At 33.7% G+C, this 14,445-nt stretch overlaps 1 protein-coding gene and 1 long non-coding RNA gene across 2 annotated transcripts; one reads left to right on the top strand and one right to left on the bottom strand.

Annotated features, from left to right (window-relative positions):
- Nucleotides 1-7,024: 7,024 nt before the first annotated feature.
- Nucleotides 7,025-7,923, bottom strand: LOC122194793 (uncharacterized). Its single transcript, XR_006184639.2, has 2 exons — nt 7,725-7,923; nt 7,025-7,327 (listed from the first exon to the last, which is right to left on the bottom strand). It is a non-coding gene; the product is annotated as an uncharacterized LOC122194793 (long non-coding RNA).
- A 3,091-nt stretch (nt 7,924-11,014) lies between these two features.
- On the top strand, nt 11,015-14,138 carry LOC128126761 (protein FAR1-RELATED SEQUENCE 5-like). Its single transcript, XM_052764863.1, has 6 exons — nt 11,015-11,144; nt 11,220-11,324; nt 11,507-12,323; nt 12,393-12,651; nt 12,787-13,425; nt 13,533-14,138. The coding sequence occupies exons 1-6, from the start codon at nt 11,015-11,017 to the stop codon at nt 14,136-14,138; spliced, it is 2,556 nt and encodes an 851-aa protein (XP_052620823.1).
- The last annotated feature ends 307 nt before the right edge of the window (nt 14,139-14,445 follow it).

The following is a 14,445-nucleotide window of genomic DNA, read 5'->3' as shown; positions in this document are numbered from 1 at the left end:
AATAAATGAAAGTATTTATCCTAAGAAGAAGAAGGAGTCCACAATAGGACTTATTTGGTAACTCGAAGGTTACGATTGAAAGTACAACATGGTAAGAAAAGTAGATGTAAGATTGAGCATCGTCTGTAGTCAAGAAGCCCTAGAGTTAAATACTCATTCGAGGAAACATGGAATTTACAATTATTACTTAGGATGAAAAGGTAACGTATGGAATCATTATCCAAGCCCTATTTTTGTTGATGATTCTGGGACGTAATCATCCTAAGGGGGAGATAATTGTAACGCCCGCAGATTAGGGCTAGTCAATTTAGATACGATAAGCATCAAAAATGAATTTTTGATGGAAGATTAACTAGAAGGATTCATCTTAAATAAGTTGTAGTATATGTTACAAGGACATATAAAGAATGCCGAAATCCGAGTTATAACGAAGAATTTATGACCCATCGAAGTTTCGCGACAGAATTGGCACGACACAACGCGACGTAAATAGTGAATTTATGTTAGAGCGATATTTGGCCTTAGCGATCTAAATGAAAGTCATAGAATACGTTAAACTGAGAGCGTGCGTAAAAAGAACGCCCAAATATGACTTCGTATGAGGAAATTATGATTTTTCTAAGTTTCGGCTTAGCAGTATGCAGCCCGAAGTTTGGCTTTGAGATCAAGCAATTTTTAGCCGAAACAATCTAAACGAGAATTGAAGATCTCGTCAATGGTAGTGCAACGGTAAAAAGACAGATAAAAACAGACGTCAGATGAAGAAGTTATCATTTTATAACGGAGTTTTCCTGTCCCGGCCTACTAAAAATAATATATTTATAATATATTAAAAATAAAGTCAAAATTAGCCAACTGAGTCTAAACGAGAGTTGTATAGCATAATCTCACATATGCTTGAATATAAAGAATGTCGAAAACGGAGCTCGTATGCAAAAGTTATGAATTTTTGAAGTTCGGGTGTGAACCCCAAGGCTGTGTCAGAGCTCACGAGGTGAACATATGTAGTTCACGAGGTGAGCATTAGTGGCTCACGAGGTGAACAGATGATGGACGTCTTCCAGGGAAAGTGGCCATGACGAACGCAATGACGTATCAAACTCATGAGGTGAGCCTAGCTCACGAGGTGAACATTAGAAACTCACGAGGTGAACCCAAAAAATACACCCTATAAATAGAATTCAAGGGGCAGCCGAGTTTGGTTGCTCATCTCTTACTCTCCCACTCCCGATATTCTCTCTAAGCCCTATTTTAACCCCCTTGAAGCCCCGGTATCATCCCGAGATCCGAAGATCCCGAGAAGAAAGATTCCCGAGCCGAAGCTCTGCCCGCGTGAAACCCGGTTTTGGAGGAAAACATCTCGGTTTCGTCGCAAAAGATTATTTTAAGAGACGAGGCGTTGCCCGATCATCTTCTGATCAAGTGAGTGTATAGTTACTTTCTTCTAACGCATAAATATTAAATATTTTCTATGAAATACGTGTTAAGTTTTTATGTATATTGTTGTTTATATGTGTGAGTGTATAGTCCCTTTCATAAACACGACTTTAATACAAGTATTGTTTGAATGTATTAAGTATATGTTTGGTGTGAGTGTGTGGTTACTTTCTTTTAGCACATAAATATAAAGTATTAGCCATGAAATACGTGCTATGTGTTATATATTATGTGTCTATTTGAGATGGGCTTGGAATTGATGTTTTTATACGGGTGTTAAATGATTTAAACTGTATTTATAATTTATATCTACAAATATGTTGGGTAGAACATGGGTAGATGAAATAGTTGATGTGTGTTGAAATAATGTGATAAGAGATAGGTGAGGATATAATGGTGATGATAATTAGGTGATGATAGATAAGGGATGAATTACGAGTCCAGGCGATGTTGTGGCTGTGTATTCATGCGATGATAGTCTAACCCTTATTATGAATTACCAGTCCAGGCGATGTTGTGGCTGCGTATTCATGCGGTGATAGTCTAACCCTTATTATGAATTACCAGTCCAGGCGATGTTGTGGCTGCGAATTCATGCGATGATAGTCTAACCCTTATTTTGAATTACCAGTCCAAACAATGTTGTGGCTGCGTATTCATGCGATGATTGTCTAACCCTTATTATGAATTACCTTTCCAGGCAATGTTGTGGTTGCGTATTCATGCGATGATAGTCTAACCCTTATTATGAATTACAAGTCCAGGTGATGTTGTGGCTGTGTATTCATGCGATGATAGTCTAACCCTTATTATGAATTACAAGTCCAGGCGATGTTGTGGCTGCGTATTCATGCGATGATAGTCTAACCCTTATTATGATTTACAAGTCCAGTCGATGTTGTGGCTTCATAATCATGCGATGATACCCTAACCCTTACTAGACACATATTGACGGAGTGGTCCCCGAATTAGTATTGTCTATATGATGTCGGCGATGATCCTTAGGAAAAGTTCTTAGGAACAAACATATAAGGAAATATGATGTACGGAGATGAGAGGTAAATATAATATAGGAGATGACCCTTAGGATAATATCTTTAGGGAAGATTAAACGAAGATAATGGGGATGGGTAATTGGGTTGATTGTTTGATGATTGAATATAATAATTATATTATTGTGGGTTGAAAACCCTATATGCTCACCAGGCTCCCAAGCCTAACCCGCTCAGTTTTTCTTTGCATTACAGGTAATGGCACAAGAGTATAAGTTAGTGGACTTGACGAGAGATTTTGGATTATAGATCGGTAGTTATAAATAACTGTTGTAAGGTCTATTTTATATTGTTTATGCTTTTGGTCTGTATCGGAACATGACATCCTGAGATTTTGTTATTTAATGAAAAATGCATTTCTTTAAGAAATGCTTTGATAAATTTTATTTTATCATATTTTATTTTGGGAACAAATTCCGCAACTCTTTTAATCAAAGGATCACTCTGATTTTATAAAACAAAGCATAAACAAACCGGTCTTTTCTGGCCGTGAAATTGGGGATGTCACATCAACTAAGACATCTACTTGTCCTCATCCATTTCAGTCCCCACTACTGAATCTCTCTCACGGTATAAGAAATACCTTGCACCAATATGTACTCTAGTGAAAATATCGCAATCATATGCTACCCCTCGGGGTTACCTCCAAGTCTGGAACCGGAAGCTCGCTATCTCTTTTTCTCCACACAAAAATGGAACTAGTGAGATTCTCATCATAGAAAGTGAGATTTCAATCATCGTATAATCACTCAACCCAAACTGCAATCCTCCATAGCTCCACTTTTCCTCAAGTCTCGCGACTGCAACTGGCAGCTCATCAGTCAATCTTATTGAGATCTAAACTCAATTTTCCTCACAAGGTACAATTTGTCGAAGCTCAACTGACATGGCCCTCTGGCCCCATATATTACTACATCCACTCTCTGAATGAATACACACTCTGCTACAATCGTGGTACCCGAACCATGTTATCTCCCATTAACCTGCTATTTAGAACCTCTGGAATTCTCCGTGTTTCGAGTATGTGTCCTCTACTTTTAGTAGTACGGGCCCATACTACCTGCCACATCTACCCATACTTTCCACACGGATCGTCCCAGACTTCCTAAGTAGCTGCTCAACCTTCCGATCACAAATCTCGTTACACATGTTCGCTCTCCAGCGAATACTCTCATGTATTAGCGTACTCATCTGACTAAAATCACTCCCTAGGATCTTCCTAGGTGCTCACACATCTCTTCCATCAGCTACTAAAGAACTCCTCATGATGCCAGTCATCTGCCTCCTGAATATCGTCATATTTACTTAGTAGCTGCCTCCCATCATCAAGAGTTCCACAAAGCACAAAGCAAGCAACATTCGGGCATCAAATCACCTCCATCAACACGTAAAACTACTCGAGCATACAACTCCACTCGCTCTATCCGCAACTCTAAAAGGCATTACCAAAGTTAGGAAACCCTACCCCTTGTGGGTATCTTACTACTCTCTCACTAGGTTCCTCAAATACACATCTAGGTATCTCTCCTAGATTACTCCTCTACTCAAAGCTCTCTTTAAAAGATTCTTGCTAAGTACTCTTACTCAACACATACACAGAGAAAATAACAGATAATATCAAACAATATCATTTCCTAGGCTAAGGCATCACAAATCAGGCGACTCTAGCCCTAAGATATGAAATACCTAGCATGTCCTCTAACATGCATCATTAATATCTCATGAATATCTCATAACACGAACAAGTAAGGGTATTTTGGGAAATCACCATTCGGGCTCTGGCTGATTGTACACACTAATCCACTCGTTTTCTCTTAAAACTCTTGCTCGTGTTTAGAAAAATCATTTCTTTTGATTTTTTTTTCTCAAATCTGTAGTTTGAGTCCAGACACACCCGAAGGTATATCCGAATCCCTCAAACCAAGGCTCTAATACCAACTTGTAACACCGTAAATTTTCAAACAAAATTTTCATTTTATAATTACATAATTCTCATTAACACATTTCATAAAAATCCCAAAGTATCAAATAATTAAAAACGCATATCGATTATAAAAAATCCAGGATCCTCAAACATAACTCCATCTCGTGTGTACAATCGAGCCGACACCTTCCAGCGATTCTGAGAAGTACCTAAAACACATATCACATAACACAGTTAGCACAAAGCTTAGTGAGTTCCCTAAAATACGACACATATCTCATTAGCCTCTCATGGCTATACTCAAATAAGACCCTCCGGTCAATGTGTCTTAGTGGAACCCTCTGGTGCCATAACTCGGGTGGACCCTCCGGTCCTAACTCAGTAAGCTCGGAATAATACACAACATAAATCACAAAGAAAATATGCAGGATATCAAAATAATCAATATAAACACATAAGACCCTTCGGTCACACAAAGATTACCACTCTACGTAAGTATAGTGAGAAGACTCACCTCAGATTATGAACACCTCCATAGACGCTACTACTGCACACCAACCTCTAACACAGAACCAAAACCCACAATTAACCAATTATGATCTAAGACCAAACCTCACTCATTAGGTCTAAAGATAGTTTACTACCAGGCCGACAATTAACTCAAGCTTATTGGGCCCACTAAGGCCCAATCCTAAATGGGCTCTCCCAAGGCCCAACTCCTAAACTTAAGTCCAAATGGCAAGTCCAACACAAAGTCCCAAGACATACACAATATTCCTCTGATCAAAATCTCCAGTACAGTAGGCCCAAAAATCCAGGCCCAATGTGAGTTTTAGCCTAAAAAGCCCACAACAAGGTTACGTGGGGCGTACCTCACTTGGTACGCTCAACGTATGCATGAATCCAGATCGGGCCATCGAGGACACTTGATCAGTAGGTGGGGCATACTGGATTTACACTCGGCGTACGTCCAGACTTCCTTTTTCCCACTCCCTTGGTCTTAACCTATTAAGACCATAGCCATATTCTCAGACCTGGACTCTCTAAAAGCTCATACTCCATAAAGTTCATGACTTTAAGCCTTTGCATGGCTGATAAAGCACAAAACCAAATACACTCACTCTTTACTCCCAAAAATGCTCACATCTCACGCATGGGGTGGTTTTAACGTCCAAGACCTCACTTTTATGAATCCTCTCCACTAGAAACACTTAAACGGACAGAATATAGGCTCTAGAGTTCAACAAATCATAAAGGTTCAAGCTTTGGGACCAAAAACCCTAATATGGACAATATTATATACAAATCAAAAAGGATGAGAAAGCTCTGATATTTATACCTTCAAATGATGCTCCAACCACAGGAAAGCTCAGATCAAAGGCCTGGACTCCAACTCTATTCTCCTCAATGCTCCTTCTTCACTTCAAGGATACCACAAGAACACTTAGAAGCTCAAAAATGCACACTCAAGGTAGAGGAACGGATATTAGGGTTTTGAGAGGGTTGAAGGCTGGAAATGGTGGCCAGAAATGAGGTAATCATGTTCTTTAAACAGGGACACACCCCTCATTTAGGGTTTTCACCTTGTGCCTAGTACGTCCAACATACCCTCTGGTACGCCCAACGTACTAGGTGGCTTTGCTTCAAAATCATGCTTATGACTACGCTAATCGTACACAAACGTACGCCCCAAGTACTTAGTTGCCACCTTTATCAAATACGGAACTAAACTCGCCAAATCTTCAAACTATCATAGCTTCTTCGATATAAGTTTGTTTCCAATGAATCTCATATCCACGGAAAGGTGGCAAGAAGCCATACACTTCTAGTAACTCATCGCAGCCTCAAGGTTTCCTCATGCCCGGGTTGCAGCCCACAAACCCTAAATCACGAACGATATAAAATAGGATGTTACAACAGTCGAAGAATCGATGACTGTAAATAGAGGAAAAGGCAGACAGTATGTCGGTGGTGCTATGGTCGCCAGGCTTAGAGTACAATTAAGTTAGAAAGGTAGAGAAGAATGGTGTACTACTAATATAACAATGCCCAAATTGAGTTGGTGATGAAAGATTCTAGCAAGTGTGGGAAGGACCAAAAATATAAAAGGGACCGAAACTATACCCAAAATGTAGAAACTATTGATATTAGAAGAAACAAGGGAAGAAGAATACCTAAGAATGAAAGAAGAAAGTGAGTGTGAGACATTCAGGAAACTGACATCTATAAACAGAGAGCAACGATGAAGAGGAACTCGTGGAAACGAAAGAGGAGAAACACACCAGACATTCCACTGACAAAACAAATATAATAAATCCCAAAACCCAATACCGATGGTAGAAAACGAAAATAAAAAACTAATAAGGCGTAATATGAAAACCCTAAAAACAGAAGGATAAAATATGAAAAGAAGTAAACATGTGGACTAAAGATGCCAAAAACCCACCAAATTCATTGTTCATAAGAGTGAACTTTTAATATATATATATATATATATATATATATATATATATATATATATATATATATATATATATATATATATATATATAATAATTCATATTATGAAAGAAAAAAAAAAAAAAACATTTGCATATCGCTTGTAAAATAATTTAAACAAATTGTTGTGTTTTTCAAATTTTATTTTAGTTTCTAATCATTCAAAATAAATAAATAAATAAACCAAACATATATAAAACAAATACAAACACATACAAATATAACAATAAGTATTGCATCGATCCTATGTATTTTTTTGGTGAGTCGTCACCTGAAAAAACATGTTTGTGATAAGGACAAAACAACCATATGGTCATTAGCCCGCTTCATCTTCAAATGCCATCATAAAGAGATACAAATAGCACCAATACATCAGTCTCCACGATTTCTGTTTGGTGACTTGCGGTCTTCAAACCTTTTACAATTTATTTTTCCAATCTAATCTAAGTACAATTATAGCTAAAATAAAAATACATAACATGGAAAAATAAATAAACGACACACAGGTCATGAAATTACATAGTTAAATAATCCGGAAAACTCCTAAAAATCATTAAACATATAGGTCTTGTAGACACATTTGGTTACCAAATCCATATAATTACTAATTTTTAAATTTGAAAGTGTTTTAAAAACCCTTATGTATAACAGCAAAAAAACTTCACATAAGTTCTTTCAGCAACAAATTTACACTAAAAAATTGTTGAACAAATCCGTTTTTCCAAACAAGCAGTGGGGGAAGCAAAAAAAAACATTTGAAATTCAACATAAGATAATGGTATCAAACATGAAATAACTTATCTCTTTTCTACCTGATAGAATGGTTTAGATGAGAAAGAATTAAAACTTATTTGGAATGATCAAACTACATGTTGAACCTGTAGGTTTACCAAACCCTTATGGGAGAAGTACTATATGTACCCAATATGATTACTAGTCGCGTGATTCCTACAACTCCTTATAAGTTATGAACAAGAAGAAAGCCAAAGTTATACTATTTGATAGCGTGGGGTTGTGTTTCCTACCATCATACACTTAATCCTAAATGATTCAAATTAAGAGCCTCAACTATGAAGAGTATAATCATTAGAGAGTCCCACCAATGTTCACCATGTGTTGACATCATGGACAAGGTCCAAGAAGTTTCTAGAAAACTACAGATAAATGTATCGTCTTCGTGGGTAAGCCACGAAGTTAAAACACATGCCACACAGTAGCTTATGAGAGGATGGTTGTTGTCATTGACCAATCTTCCTTGGGTGTTCCTAGGGTTTCAAAGATTATTTAAAAGATTATAAATATAGCCGTTAAAGAGCCATATTTCTACCCAAATCGTGAATTCTCTTTGCACTATACTCTATTTCTTTCTATCTCTAACTCTACACTCTTTCAGTTTTTGAGTATTCACTTTGCGTTTATCAATTCTCCAATAGTTCTTGAAATGAACAATTACTTGTATTAAATATCGAGGTTTTACACTAAAACATACATCCATTAAGTGACCTAAAACTTTTTAGTAATAGTTCTACCATGGAGTTGGCAAACAAGGATTTGCAATCTTCATGTTGTTTTTGTAATTTTTATCTCATTTTTTTTTTTAATTCATTTTATAATAGGGTAACATTTTTCTATATTTCTTATAATCGCATATATGATCATGAATTGTCAATATGATTCCTGAATGAATCTGGATGATTATATAAATAAAAATATAATTTATTATTTATGACGATTCAAACAAAAATTAGCAATCTTCATGTGGATTTTATGATTTTTGTCTAATATTTTAACTTATTTTATAGGTAATATATTCTTTCATATTTTTTATAATCAGATATAAGATCGTAAATGGTCAATATGGTCAATATGATTGTTGAATGAATCTTGATAGTTATATAAATAAAAATAGAATTTATTATTTACGGCGATTCAACATTTAATTTTCATTATTTTGGTCGGGTTATATTGTTTATATTACTAACAATTCAATATTAGTTCATAATAATGATAGCAATATTTATTATTTTTGTAAAATTCGAAATATACTAACATATAACATTTAGTTGTCTTTCAAAAATAGGTCTATACTAATTGTGTTTTTATAGAAACTATAGAATATTAATTTCAATATAAAATTTATATAATGCTTTCTAATATTCCATAGACGGTATCTATCTACAAGTGCTATTTCTAATAATGCATTTCATAAAATAATATTTCGTTTATTTTAAAATTTAAGATATTAAAATGAATTTGTCAAAATATGACAAGTGTGTTGAATTAAAGTAAATAAGAGGGTGCTTACAAATGAAAAGGCAAGCAGAAAGAGACACTTTATCTTAACAAAACCTTAATTTTTTTTCTCGTTTATTACGATAATTTTGCTTTTTTTTTTGCTAGTTATTATTTAATAAATTGGTTAACTGTTTTAAAAAACAAATCAATATTTGAGTTTACAGAAAAGTATGTGTGTCTGTTTTATTTTATTTTTTTTATTTTTTTTTGTCCAAATCCACAATAACTCATTTTTTTTACAATGATACAAATTCATTAAAATATTTTTTGAAATACCAGAAAGCTGTATGCACACATGTCATTGGAGATATTCTCATTAAAACTATTTTGTGATTTATTTTAGTTTTCTCCTAACTAAAAAACACACTCATGGATTAGGAATTATTCTAATGAAAGTGTGAATCTTGAACTCTTGATCATTTAGAGAAACCTAATTAGATAATTAATTTAACGAGTTAATAAATTAACGGAGAAATTAGATAATAACAAATGATTTATCGATCATTGCTTGTAGGAAACTTATTGTCATTTTCTGCAACTTCTTTTTCCAAATTACTTTAACAAGCCGTATGCATGCATGGTAGGACTTTGACGATGACGTCTGTGTCCTTTGTATCTACACGTAACTTTAAATCATTAATATAATCATCAATAAAAAAAAGGATGGTTTTAGAAATAATTGGAATATATATTTGACTTGTCACGTAATTAATCAAGAAAAACTTGATTATATATATATATATATATATATATATATATATATATATATATATATATATATATATATATATATATATATATATATATATATATATATATATATATATATATATAGGTAGAGGTTCATTTGAGACCAATACTATTTTGTGAGACATGGGGACCACATATTAGCCTTTGATTAGATTTGATCTTGTGGCCATAAAAAAAAAAAGGATTAACATTAATTAATTTAGCTGATTAGTTAATTAGGGTTAGATTAGTCAATACGTTAAATTGTTAGCTTAATTTTCACGTCATCCAGAAATCATCTCACCTGTTCATCACCTGTTCATGTTGTTCAATTCAAATTGATCGTTATTCTATCTCCAATCTTATATTCTGTCATTCGATAATCGATTGTGATTTTTGAAATTGATCGAACGATGCGAAATCAGAGCTTTTAAATTCACGATTTTTGTGTTATTCGAGTTCATGTTCTTGATTCTTATTCATCTGCAATTCACGATAAGCTGAGTGATTTTGATCAATTTTAACTTTGTGATCATCGATTTCGGTAGAGGTTCAAGTTTTCAACGATTTCTTATAATCCTCATCTTCAACAATTGTTTACGATCTTTCAAGCCGTGAATTGTACTCAACGTCATGAAATCGTCAATTGATCAAGGTTTGAGTTTTCATCGATTTCACTGTTAGTTGCATATAACGTATTCAATTTTTAACCTAGTTCATGAATTGAATCATCAACTATTATCGATTTCTCCAATTTTATATTTGTATGATTTGTGATTTCAGAAATCAAACATCATCTTTTGTTGAGACATCCAATTCAGCAATCAAAGATAATTTGTTGTTGAATTTGTTTGAGCTAGAAAACAATTTAATCTATAATATGTTGTTTGACAATGTATCACCTATTTCATTGTTTGTTTTTTAACTTTTCATTTAATCATTATGTTTTTCAGCAATATGTCATCTGTTTTCTTTTGATTAACATCCATTTGTTTTTCATTAACATCATCTTAGTGATAAGTTCATGAGACTGCATGTTATTCTTATAGAATATTTTACATACATTGATATATCAATAATGATAACAGTTATGGATGATTTGGATATGCATGACATCGAAAACAATCATGTTGATGAAGAAAATCATCAGTTCGGTTATACTGATTCAGAGTTTCTTTATAACGAGGAAAATCAATCGGAAACCAAAGGTAATCATTGTTTTCATTGTTATTTGCATATAACACATTCAATTTTTAATGTAGTAACAATTATGTATGATTTAGATATGAATGACATCGGAAATGATCATCACGATGAAGAAAATCATCAATTCAGATCTGGTTATTCAGAGATTCTGGATAATGATGGAAATCAATTGGAAATCCAAGGTAATTCTGTTACTGATATCGGTTATTCTTTATAGAATGATGTTGGTGATAAGTTCATGTTAGTGCATATTATGCTTTATAGAATAATGCACATATAAGATTGTGGTTTTTTATGATTACATTTATATGAATGCAAATTATTATGATTATATGTTAACATGGTAGTATATTCTTTTTTATAGTTCAAAGTGACAATGTTGCAGCAGAATATGGATCTTGCAAAGAATTCATTGGAGCTGATGGTTCTTTATTTTGGATTCCAGTGGTTGAACCTGGTTGGATACCTACTTTGGGTTCAATTTTTAAAGATATAAAAGATGCTATTAAGTGGTATAAAGGATATGCATTAAGATCTGGTTTTGATATTAGAAAATCAACAGAGAGGAAAAAGAGTGGAATCACAACTTCGAAATATTTTATATGCAATAGAGGGGGATTGCCAAACACTTCTATGTTAGACACAATTAGTGATGATCATAATAAGCAATTGAGAAATAGTAATTGTAAACGCACAAATTGCAAAGCTTTTGTTGCATTCAAAGCTATACCACATTCTTCAGAAGTTTACCTGTGGCGCTTTGAACAACAACACAACCACAAATTGATCAATCAAGATTGTATGCATCTTTCAAGAGCTAAACGTCAGTTGAGTGTTGTTGATCAAGCTTTTATACATAAGCTTTCGAGTGCAAAGGTGGGGGCAACTACAGCATATAGACTAATGTGCGTTATAAAAGGAGGATGTGAATTTGTTGATGGACTAGAGATAGATTGGAAAAATTTTACAAAGGATATAAATTGTCACATCGGGGGAACTGATGCAAATTTGTTGATTACAAAGCTTCAGAATCGTAAAGAGAATGTTACAAATTTTACATACGAATACAGATGTGACAAGAAGCAGTTAAATGCTCTCTTTTGGGCTGATGACACTTCAAAACAAAACTATGAGTTATTTGGGGACGTTGTTTCGTTTGATGCAACATATCGTACAAACAGGTATTTATTATAGAAATATAAACATTTTTAGTTATATATTCTAATGATATTTTTTTTGTGTTTTTTTAGGTATTGTATGGTATTTGTACCTTTTACTGGCATTGATAATCACAAAAGGTGCGTCACTTTTGGAGCTGGTTTGTTGTGTAGAGAAGATACAAATTCCTATATTTGGTTACTTCGGTCATTCTTGAAGTGTTTTGGAAAAGCACCAATCATGGTCGTGACCGATCAAGATCCAGCAATGAAAAAAGCTATTGAGATAGTATTTCCATACACAAAACATAGATTTTGTATGTGGCATATCACAAGTAAACTTCCATTGAAGGTACTAACATTATTGTTATATTCTTATCAGAATATTAAATGGAATATTTTTTGTAATTAGGATAATAGATTAAATGAAATGCCTTTTTATACTATATTATATTCTAACAGAATAATATATGAATTGTTTTTGAAGGTAAGCTGGGAAACAATGAATGAATCAGATTTTAAGGCGGACTTCAATAGTATAGTATGGGACTCCAAAATTGCTGTCAATGATTTTGAAATGAGATGGGATGCATTAATGGTAAAATATAAGTTGCAAGACAATAAATGGATGAAAGATATGTTTGATTTGAGAAGCAGTTGGATTCCAGCCTATTTTAAAGATGTACCGATGTCAGGTCTAATGAGAACAACTTCTCGGTCAGAAAGTGAGAATTCAGCATTCAATAGGGTATCGCATCATGGTTATACGTTAAACAATTTTATGAATGCTTTTGAGTCTGTTATGGAAAGGCAAAGGAATAATCAGATCAAATTTGATTTTGATACATCTACTATAATTCCAATCATCAAAACACCTCTTGAAGATATGGAGAAACATGCATCTATGGTATACACCAGGACTATTTTTCTCATGGTGCAGAGGGAGATTCTTCATTCACTTGTTTCTTGTTCACAGAAGAGTGTTACATCAGGCGTTGTTTCTGACATATGCATTGTCAAACATAAAAGGACAAATATATCAAAGAAGAAGGTAGTAGTTGAGAAAAAAGAAAAAGTTGACATCGATTCTGAATGGAATTTTAACACAAGTGAAGGTGATTTTGAGGTAATGTTGACATTTTAGAATATACTTAATATTCTAATAATTCTGAAAAAATATTCTAATTTTTCTTTTTTGAATATGCTTATTATGCTAATACTTTTTTGAAACAGGTTGAATTCAACAGAGAAGATCTAACGGTGAAATGTTCATGCATGCTTTTTGAGCGGTTTGGAATTTTTTGTAGACACATCTTCTGTATTCTAAAGATTTATGACATACAAGAGATTCCGTCAAGATATATTCTTAAGAGATGGAGAAGAGATATTATCCCCACCACAGTTTTGAAAAGGACGTTTAGATATAGTGATTCGTCTGGAAATGTTGAGAAGGTTACATACAAAGCTTTTTCCATGCTTGATCAATGCCTGTCTTCATTAAGTAATGATGACAAGAAGTTAGAAGAGTTCATGCAGAAGCTTGAAGTTTTTATGACTGATATTGGTGAACAAGGTTCAGACAAAGTACCGGTTACAAAAGAAGATCATATTGATAAACTTTACGGAGCTACTACGAATCCTGAAGTTGTTGATGTTGAAAATCCACCTATGGTGAAGAATAAAGGTTCTGGTACAGGAAAACGTTTAAAAAGTGCTTTGGAGAAGGCTACTATTCAAGGTAACAAGCAATCAAGATCATGCAAAACATGTGGGGTTAAAGGGCATAATTCAAGGAAATGTTTGACATTGTTGAATAAATCCAAGGTACAAAGTGCATAGTTGTGTCTAGAAATATATTTCGATTTTTTTCGTATTTTAATAAAGTTCAATAATACCATATAGATAAAAGTTTGACTTTTTTAGTTTGGATATTTTTCTGTTGTTTTGGTTTGTGATGATGTATGAGACATTTGGGCTGTGATGATGTGTTATACATTTGAGAACATATTGATTCTTCTAATATTTTCAATCTTTAATTTTTTGAAGTATATACGAATGATTGCAGTATAATGCTTTGTTATCAAAATATTATAATACAAGATTATGCATGTAAGAATGTTATATAGGTATATGCAACATCTAATAT

Source organism: Lactuca sativa, chromosome 6 (assembly GCF_002870075.4).
Source record: "Lactuca sativa cultivar Salinas chromosome 6, Lsat_Salinas_v11, whole genome shotgun sequence".
Taxonomy (NCBI): domain Eukaryota; kingdom Viridiplantae; phylum Streptophyta; class Magnoliopsida; order Asterales; family Asteraceae; genus Lactuca; species Lactuca sativa.
Note: the sequence above shows the minus strand (reverse complement) of the source record. Positions and strands in the feature narration are given on the sequence as shown.